We start from the raw sequence: 10,818 nt of genomic DNA, 5'->3' as shown, positions 1-10,818 counted from the left end.
GACCACTAGGTTACCAGTGTACATGAGTTAAGCTAGAACGACTGCGCCTGACCCAGATGAGTGACGTGTTCCAAACAGCGTTATAAGTACTGGGGTTTTCTGGTTGTCTCTTCCAAGTTCCCATTTTGAGGCTAAATTTCCTTAGAATTCATGAATGGAACTCTTTTCTTCCAGGTCAGTGAAGAGCAGAAGGCCCTGAAATCTGGCAAGACCCGTTTCCTGCGAAGCCACTAGATATTTTCAACTAAGTATATTTCATTTCCTTCCAGGCCTTTGAGCAGAAAGAGATGTGAAGCAGGAAGCCGAGCTGTTGGCACCTCCAGCTTAGCCCTCTGTGCTAATGAGTTAATTCTAATCAGCAGCAACAGGAACAGTTTAATGGTGTTCTGATCCTGATTGCACCATCATCAAAAAATTGATTTTTGCAGGTGTATGCATTTTAATGAATGGGAAAAATAAGCATTGTCCTCAAAGCTAAGAAAGGGATATTTCTCACTGAGTCGAAAGAGCTTATACCAGCTGTGCTGCAGGCGGGCAAGAAGGGTTAATGGTTTCCAAGGGCTCTCAGTGGCCTTATGGTTCCCATTTCTGAGAAGATCTATGTGTACATAGACGGTACCTTCAGATATCTTCAGAAAAATCTCTCTGCTTCTTTGTATCAGCTCCTTCTGCGTTACCCACTGTGTTCTTCCCGTGTAAGTCTTCTCCAAACTTCAGAATTTCATCCATTCATTCATTCACTCATTCACTCATTCAGTAGAAATATTTACACCTACTTTGTGTACAGCACATATGCTACATGCTATTGTTTGTTTTTTTGTTTGTTTATTTATTGAGACAGAGTCTCACCCTGTCACCCAGGCTGTAATGCAGTGGTGCGATCTTGACTTACTGCACCCTCCACCTCCTGGGTTCAAGCAGTTCTCCTGCCTCAGCCTCCCAAGTAGCTGAGATTACAGGCATCTGCCTGTAAATTTTTGTATTTTTAGTAGAGACAGGGTTTCAGCATCTTGGCCTGGCTGGTCTTGAACTCCTGACTTCATGATCCACCCATTTCGGCCTCCCAAAATTCTGGGATTACAGGTGTGAGCCATCGCACCTGGCCAAGAGTTCTTTAAAAAAAAAAAAAAAGACTCTTTGAAGAGACCATGCTTCAACTGTCTTACACATTATGGAATGTCCCTCATTCTGGATTTGTCTGTTGGTTTCTTCTGATGTCTTAAAACTTGCCCTAGTAACCTTCTGTGTTTCCTAGAAACTGTAAACTTAGTCATAAAGATGATCCTGAGTGCACAGTCTTCCTTGAGACTTTCAGCCAGTAATGAAAAAGACAACAAGTGTTGGCAAAGTTGTGGAGAAATGGGAACCCTCATACATTGCTGGTGGGAATGCAAAATGGTGCAGCCACTCTGGAAAATAGTGTGTCTATTTCTTTAAAATTTACAGATACATTTATCATACAACTCAGAAATTTCACTTGTAAGTATCTACCCAGTAGACATAAAGACATATGTCCACACAAAGACCTACACATGAATGTTCATAGCAGCATCGTTTTTAACAGCAAAAAGTGGTAACAAGTCAAATGTCTATCAACCAATGTGTGAATAAACAAAATATAGTGTAGCCATAGAACATTGTTCAGCAATCAAAATTAATGAACTATTGTGATTCCTCAAAATACTAAAAATAGAACTACCATGTGATCAAGCAATCTCACTTCTGGGTGTATATCCAAAACAATTGAAAGCAGTGTCTCAAAGAGATATTTGCACAGCCATGTTCATAACAGTATCTTTCCAAATAACTAAGAGATAGAAGCAACCCAGATACTCATTGATGCATGAATGGATAACCAAAATGTAATATATACATGCAATGGAATATTTTTAGCATTAATAAGGAAGGAAATTCTGTAATTTCTGTAAATGCTACAACATGGATGAAACTTGAAGACATTAAATGAAATAAGCCAGTCACAAAATGACAATCATTATATGATTCCATTTATCTGAGGTATCTAAAGTAGTCCTTTATGCCCTTTTTAGTCGGAGTCTGGCCATGGTTCTGCTGGTCACCTCTGGGGGTTTCAAGAGCCCGTTCCACATCCGCATCAGTGGCTGTGGCCTCTGGAGTCCTTTCCTAAACTGTTGCAAGCTGAACTGATCTTAGAACTCATGAATGGATCAGGTCAGCTTGCAACAGTTTAGGAAACTTCACTGGATGCATGGCTAGCTACAATGATAGCCTGACTCAAATGAGCACTTTTTGTCACATGTTTAATGTAGCCGAAAGCCCATGTGCCATATTGAAAACTCCTCACAATCGCATCCTAGTTAAACTTCACTTCCATCATCATCATCACCCAGACACAAGGATAAGTAAAAAGGCCTTATTGAGAGGAGAAGTGGGGCTGTGACCTTCATCCCCAATTCAAACATGTGTGTTCTTTCATGTTTCATTTGGTTATATTTTCTTCTTGTGGGTGCATGGGATTTGTCATACACCTGCCTCTATGAGCACTGGAAATGTCTGTGAGGAGACCTGGTAGCTCCCGACACCCTGACATCAGAAACAATTAGGAGTTGTTCCAGAGCCTTGCATCAGATGATAAACTAAATATTGGAAATACAAAGCCCTTAGCTCTGATGGGTAAAGGTAACAGAGCCCAGCTCTAACTCTCCAGCTATGCCTTTGATTATGAGGAAGGTGTATGAATATTTATAAGACTTTAAAAAAGAATTTGGATTATCATCAGACGACTTCGAACACATGTAATGTTAAAATGTTCTAAGAGGAAGACTAAGGGAAGACAAACACTGGCCAAGGCAGGCTTTAGTCCATTTCCCTGCCCCATTAAACTGAGTTGCCTCAGTATAAATTTCCTATTTTTGTTATTTACTCATGTAATCTAGGGACAGTCATATAACCAGGGAAAGTATGAAAATATATTCTAATATGGGGCAGGTTCTGACCCATCAGAGGGATGGTCCCCAAGATTCCTGCTGTGCTAGGCACTAATCCTTCACTTGGTGAATTGTAGTGAGGTCTAGGATGTCCTGGGGGAAGGTCTAGGACAGCCAGGGGTAAAGAGAGGCTTTGGGACAAAAGCTTGAATAACTATTAGCAGAATAACTTAGAAGATTTGGGGCAACAGTTATTTACCACCTGGTCTGGAATTTTTTTTTTTTTTTTTTTTAACAATTGGTATGGCTGCACTAGTGCATAATGGCCACGTATAACCTTTCCATGGTGCTGTTCCTCATCTGCAGAATGGGGATAATATCCAGGCTGCCTGCCTTGTAGAGTTATTGAACCTTATATATAGATATTCTCTGAGCACAGTAAAGCCTGTAAAACAGAAATACAGAGTAGAAGTTTTTGAGAGTAATTCCTTCCTGTTGGAGGGCAAGAAGCTTTCCCAGCTGGTGAAGGTTCTCTGGGGCTGAGGTTGTTAGAGGGCCGACTCCAATCTGAGATTACACAGTATTCCAATAAAACTACGGACTAAAAATAGACAATGGGATTGGCCCGCTAGTAGAGCACTTCAGACAGCTACTGGGGCCAGAGTATGGGCGACCGGAACTGAAGCTCCAGGAAGCAGAAAGAACGAACCCTTCCATCCTGGGCTGTCTCTGATGTCTGCCCTTTACCTGCTGACTGTAGGGTGATTGGGTATGCATGAACAAGGGATGGAGGGGAGAAGAAACCCATGTTTCAACTCTGATCCCATCAGGAGGTAACTGTTTTCTGTCAAGGGGAGTATAATTAAAAGAGCTTGGCTCATAACTGGAACTCATTAAATATTTGATAATTAACTCTGTAGTAGTACTAGTAGGACACAGGAGAACACAAGACAGGACACAGCACTCAGAGACAGGGAGAAAGCAACTAACTACTAAAATGGAAGAGAATCCATTGTTGGGAATAAGTCATAAATGGCAGGTATGTTTCAGAGCATATTGAAACAGTGCCGTGTCTTTATTATCTCTCGATTCATTTATTTAATATAAAAATTCATGGCATCTTATGGTAGATGAGGATTTACTTATCTTACGTGACGCTGTCATCACCCTGTCCTTCTCATATACTTACTTGTCTTAGTCCGTTTTGTGCTGCTAAATCCTGGCCAAGTCACTTACTAGCAGTGTCTCTGGACAAGTAACCTATGTATCAAGGGTTGCCAGACTTAGCAAATAAAAATACAGGATGCCTAATTACATCAGAATTTCTAATTGTCCATGCATACATGCACTCAGATAATAGGAAAATATTGCACAGAACATACTTTAACACTTACTTGTTTATTTGAAATAAAGTATCAGTATCTAAATTACATGCCTCTTTAATTATATTTCTCCAATGATTTGGCTTTCATTAATGGTTCTTTGTTTCGTAGAGTGTGCTTATAAAATTCCTTACAGTGACAGTCTAAGTTCCATTTACATTGTAACACAGCTTCTACAGTTATCATATGCTCATTTTATTCTTTTGTCCATTGAACCCTCATTAATGAGAAAACATATGCAACATTAGCATGATGAGCCAGTATACTGGGCATGTATTGGCATAAAGTTAACAACCCAGAGAGCTTCTCTTCAAATATGATTTGTTGAAGTATATAATACCATCTTTCATGGCATAAATTGCTTTCCTACGCTTCAGGATTACATTGCATCTCTTCATCAGATAGCTTTTTAAGAATCCACTGACAAAAAAGAGCATTGTCATCAACTTTTATTTTCTTCTTCAATGCTACATATAAAAATTTCACTTGCTCACAGGCCAGAAGTCCATGTAAAAGAATAGAGTTCTCCAAGGGCTGAAACCATTTCAAAAGATAGTCATGGCAAGTGCCATAATAATTATCCACTTAAACAGGAATTTATTTTCCTGTTCTTAAGTAATATTGTTCTTTTTAAGAACAGCTTGGACACTTAAAGGGATAATTTTTGGTCAATACTTTCTTTAATGTACTCAACAGGTTCTTTTAAGCTCTGAAGTACTTCAATAACACTGTTTGCTTTTCTTCAATTTGCATAATCCTATTGCTAAAAGAGATACTAAAAATTAGGAACAAGAAATTAGTAGGCTTCATTTAATGGGTTATTTAAAAAGTCAGCTGCATTTGTTCAAGAGTGCTAACGGGGTTTTGGATGAGAGGGAATTGAAAAACTGTATCAGGTCTGCAAGACCATCCCCACCCTCAGAAATGTACTAGAAGATGGATTTAACCATTCTACGATGTAAATGTTCTTCAGAATATACTGTTCTATACAATAAAACATACAATGTTATCTGTCAACTAAAAATGATAAATACTTTTTTTTTCTGAGACAGGGTCTTGCTCTCTTGCCCAGACTGGAGTGCAGTGGCATGATCATGGCTCACTGCAGCCTTGACCTGGTCTCAAGTGATCCTCCTGGCTTAGCCTCCTGAGTAGCTGCAACTGTAGGCACACACAACCATCCCTGGCTAATTTTTATTTTTTTGCTTTGTTTTTTGTTTTTAACGTTTATTTTAAGTTCAGGGTATATGTGCAGGTTTGTTATATAGGTAAACTTGTGTCATGGGGGTTTCTTGAACAGATTATTTCATCACCGAGGATTAAGCCTAGCATCTGTTGGTTATTTTTTTCTGTCTTTTTATGAGATTTCATACCTCTATATTGTAACTCACAAGAGGAAATATTTTTCTGTTACATTCCAGAATACATATACACACAACCCCCAAAGTGTCATAAAATAATACTTATCCTGCAATATGTAATGCATTAAAAATTTTTCTTGAAAAAAATACTGGTTGCAAACCATGAATGGTTGTGATCCATGGTTTGAAAAGAACAACTCTAACACAACTAACATTTATAAAGCCATACCATAAGCCAGACACTATACATTCACATTTATTACCCTCATTTAATCCTTCCATCAACTTCATGATTTATCATCCCCCTTTTACAGATGAGAAAACTGAGGCTTAAGGAAGTTACTGCTCAAGGTCACATTTTGGTAATAAGGTGTGGTAGTAAGTTGCCAAGCAGGGATTTGAACCAAAGACTGAAGCTAGGAACCAAATGCTTGGTCACCAGACTATGTGGCTTCAGCTGCAGAAATTCAGGGCATACTTATGCCCGTGGTAGAGCACTCGTGTCCCCCAGAAGAGTTTTGACAGACATTCCTGTGCAGCGTTTGCCACCTCTCCTTGGATCCACTTCATTGGCTCCTCCTGTGTGCGCGTGTGCGAGGACAGAGCGAGACCCCTGGGGGCCACTCTGCTTCACTATGGCCATCATGCTGCTCAGTCAGCAGGGATGTTTTCTTGAGGGAGAGGGTGGGAAAAAGAGGATTTCAGTGTGAGTGTACACTGGTCTGTGGCTTGTTGCTGCTTCATTATGATTCTTTATCTTCTCACCTTCTGTGAGATGATACTAAGTCAGATATGTATTTAAAGGATATAAGAAAAAGCCACATAGGCGTTGACCACAGATGGAAAGCAAAGATCAGGGCATGTGCACGTATCCAGGGTGCTAACATGTCCCTGACTCTAAACTGCTCACTGACTACCGCTCCCATCTGGAGGTCCCTTGGTTCTATTATTTTCTCTTTCCCTTCTGGGCTGGTTCTTCACCTAAAGGGCCCTTGGTCTAGAGATGGGTTCAATTGATGAGATGCACAAGGAGCGGTAGGCAGGCTAATAATTTGGATCCACTTCATACAGACTTTTCATTGATGTCTTGGCAGTCATTTGTTGGGGAGGCCACAGAGGATGAGGGAAGGAGGTCTCGGTGGCTTCTCAGGGGTGGGAGCATATGCCTGTGTCACAGTCAGCCCACTTGACTGCACGATGCTGAGCTCAGCAGCACACAGGACCCATATCACCAGTGGGCATTAGGGGCCACCTGAAGAGTGACCCCTGCAAGCCCCAAGTGGATTCTCAAACTTGAGAATTAGTCAGAATCACCTGGAGGCTGTTAAAATACAGACTGCTGGGCCCCACTCTCAGTTTCTTGTTCAGTAGGCCTGGAGTGGGGACTGAGAATGTGCATTTCTTTTCTTTCTTTCTCCCTGCTTCCTTTCTTTCTTTTTTTTTTTCCTTTTTTTGTCAGAGTCTCGCTCTGTTGCCCAAGCTGGAGTGCAGTGGCGCAACTCGGCTCACTGCAACCTCTGCCTCCCTGGTTCAAGCCATTCTTTTGCCTCAATTTCCAGAATAGCTGGGATTACAGGCTCCTGTGACCATGCCTGGCTCACCATGTTGGCCAGGCTCGTCTTGAACCTGACCTCAAGTGATCCACCCGCCTCACCCTCCCAAAGCACTGGGATTACAGATGTGAGCTACCACACCCAGCCAAGAATGTGCATTTCTGACAAGTTCTCAGGTGATGCTGATGGATGTTGATGCTGCTGATCTGGGGACCTCAAGAAGAGCATCCTTGAGGAGGAGTCTAGCAAAGTCACTCTTCACATTTCTTTGATGTCTATGGGCCCCTTCCAGGTGGGGCCCCTTCCTTTTACTGGCTGACTCACCCTTTAAACTGATGCGCTGCAAGTCTTGAAAAAAGAGAAACCAAAAACCCATTAGTCTGACTGGGAAAGCCCCGCCCAGCCTCCCAGAGAGGAGTTTCTGTGTGATGCCAAACTCACATAGGTGTTTAAAATGTGTGTTAATTTACTTCACCTGAGGTTGCAGTGAGCTGAGATTGTGTCACTGCACTCCAGCTTGGGTGACAGAATGAGACTCTGTCTCAAAACAAACAAACAAACAAATTTACCCCACCTGAAAGGTTTCTGCATCAGGGGATGGTGGATTCTAACTACCTAAGTGGCCTAGCCAGATGAGCAAAAGCTGGTAATATTTTGGGCTCTTTCAAGAGGGGAAGTACAGGGCTGGGCACAGTGGCTCATACTTGTAATCCCAGCACTTTGGGAGGCTGAGGCAGGACGATTGCTTGAGATCAGGCATTTGAGACTGGCCTGGGCAACATAGTGAGACCCTGACTATTAAAAAATAAAAAAAATAGCCGGGCATGATGGTACATGCCTGTAACCCTAGACATTCAGCAGGCCAAGGCACAAGGAGCACTTGAGCCCAGGAGTTCAAGGCTGCCATGAGCTATGATTGCGCCACTGCACTCCAGCCTGCGAGACACAGCAAGACCTTATCTCAAACAAAAAAGAAGAAATACAGTATGAAAAGGACAATATAGTATGATGAAAAGGAGACTTAGCACATGCACTTCTACCCAAATGTACTTTGTGTACATGATGTCACCAAGCCCATTCAAATATGCATAGATTATAGATTTGCTTGAACCTAAGCCTTTTGCATATTCAGTCTGGTTGCTATGAACACAAACCTGAAGTTGACAGAAGGAAAGAAACCTGGGGATCAATTAAACCAACAAGGCGCATTTTTTATTTTTCACTCCCACTCCCCAGAACCCAGGTTCTGAAAGACTGTGGCTGCTACTCGTTCATTTCCCATGAATGCACCAATGAGTACTATCAGAACTCCTGCACCCAAGCCAAAAGCTGGGGCTGCCTTTGTGCAGAAAGAGGTCCTCTTTCATTACATCTGGAAATACTGAGGAGAGCTCAGGAGTGCTTCTTCCTGCGTGGGAGCCAGCTGGGAACCAATCACTGGGCTGCAAACAATGGCCACATTCCTCTGTCACTGTGCTCTCAGCAAAATGTTATCAGTCTCAATGAAAATGAAATAGGAAAAATGCTAGGAGCCTTGAGGTATTCCTATCTTCTGAATGCAGCTGGCTTGAGAGCTGAGGAACATTCATTCTTTCTAGCCAAAGGCCTATAAAAACCCACAGGTAGAATCCTACGGGATATCTGAAGGAATCCCACTCTATGGGAAAGATAAACATAGTATGCACAAGTTTAAAGGGTTAGTTTCTATTTTTAGGACTCAAAAATAAAATTCAATGCATCTTCAGCACTATCGACTTCATTCCTTAGAAATGCCAGCAGGAAAAGAACTAACCTGGCTCACTTTAAAGAATGCCCTTGAAGATGGAGTATTATCAATCTCTCTCCCCTAGGGGATGGCCCAAGTTGCACTGCTGCTCTAGTCATTGAATACAGTCACACTTCTTTCATATGCCTAAGTGAACCGTAAATTTAAAAATGCTTTAAAAATGCATATTGAGAACAAATGCTATCAACTTGATCTAAAACAGCATTCTTTTTTTAAATCTTAGCATCTCAGCCTTGCCTGTAGAGCATGAAGACCACCGAAGAGGCGAGTCAAAGTTAACTAACTCAGAAAAGCTCTTAGGAGAGCCCATCAACACAATTGATTAAGGCTGCAGAAAGCAAAGGAGACAGACCTGGTGGGGTAAACCAATTCAGGAGAGGGACCATAGGCCGGGTGTGGTGGCTCATGCCTGTAATCCCAGCACTTTGGGAGGCCGAGGTGGGTGGATGGCTTGAGGTCAGGAGTTGGAGACCAGCCTGGCCAACATGGTGAAACCCTGTCTCTACTAAAAAATACAAAAATTAGCCGGACATGGTGCTATTTGGAAGGCTGAGGCATGAGAATCAGTTGAATTCAAAAGGTGGAGGTTGCAGTGAGCCAAGATTGAACCATTGCACTCCAGCCTGGGCAACAGAGTGAGACTCCATCTCAAAAAAAAAAAAAAAGGACAGGCACCATATACTCCTTTAAAACCGAAAGAATAAAATAGCCTCAATCAAGAGAAGGAGCAATGAAACAAATGCCCAGAGAAAACTCCAGTAGACTGTGACAGTTGGCTTTCCCCTAATGGTAACGCTGCCAGAGAGGAGAGCTAAATCAGAACAGGTTTAGGAAAAATTGTGTTGCATTTTGTTTCCATGTGGAAGCACTAACAGAAGTGAAGAGGCAGCATGTTCCATTCACTTTTCTGAAAAATCACATGGCTTGATTTAAGGGAGGAGACCACCCCTCATATTGTCTTATGCCCAATTTCTGCCTCCAAAGAAAGAAGAAGTAAAAACTAAAAGGCAGAAATGAAATCTACAAGCAGACAGCCCGGCACCACACGCTGGGCCTGGTAGTTAAAGATCAACCCCTGACCTAATCAGTTACTTGCATTAAAAAAGCACTGTGAAGATCCCTGTCCTGTTCTGTTCCATTCTAATTACTGGTGTATGCAGCCCCCAGTCATGTACCCCTGCTTGCTCAATCGATCACGACCCTCTCACGTGGATCCCCTTAGAGTTGTGAGCCCTTAAAAGGGACAGGAATTGCTCACTCGGGGAGCTCAGTTGTTGGAGACATGAGTCTTGCTGAAGCTCCTGGCCGAATAAAGCCCTTCCTTCTTTAACTCAGTGTCTGAAGGGTTTTGTCTGCGGCTTGTCCTGCTACAGATTAACTTTCTCCCTACCCAGGGCAGGATTGAATAAACCTTACCTCCTACCCCCAGCCGAAGCAAAAGCTACAAAAGGGGGGTTTGTGGCAACAGCTTAAAAAACAAATCAATGAGTGAGAATGCCCAGATGGTCAATCATTATATTCGTTATTTTTGCATTTGGAGGGCACTCCCTACCTCCTTCACCTCTCCCCACCATCACCATCTCCTTCAAACAAGAGTCACACAGAAAATACCTCTCAAATGGAAAATCTATTCTGTTCCAGTGCCACAGGCTTAGGTGTATCTGTGGATTCCAGATAATGGGATGGCCATATGTCAACTTAGAAAGGGTGGGGGCTGTGATGTGACCCCAGCATCCTGGTCAGCTCCATGCCAGTACAACAGTCTTCCAAGTTAAAATGTAGATAAGACACAAGTACATGTACATTTATGGAGGTTAAATATCAGAAAGT

The 10,818-nt window shown here is 42.2% G+C and overlaps 1 protein-coding gene across 1 annotated transcript in view; it reads left to right on the top strand.

Moving 5' to 3' along the window:
* The first annotated feature begins 575 nt into the window (after nt 1-575).
* LOC105531302 (golgin subfamily A member 2) overlaps nt 576-10,818 on the top strand; it is a 62,071-nt gene continuing 51,828 nt past the window's right edge. Inside the window, 2 exon segments of the mRNA XM_011969193.1 lie at nt 576-695; nt 2,049-2,190. Of these exon segments, the coding sequence (XP_011824583.1) occupies nt 576-695; nt 2,049-2,190 (262 nt within the window).

The sequence above is a fragment of the Mandrillus leucophaeus genome, unplaced genomic scaffold (assembly GCF_000951045.1).
Source record: "Mandrillus leucophaeus isolate KB7577 unplaced genomic scaffold, Mleu.le_1.0 Scaffold12, whole genome shotgun sequence".
Taxonomy (NCBI): Eukaryota; Metazoa; Chordata; class Mammalia; order Primates; family Cercopithecidae; genus Mandrillus; species Mandrillus leucophaeus.
The sequence above is the reverse complement of the archived record's forward strand: the minus strand, read 5'-3'. Positions and strand labels throughout refer to the sequence as shown.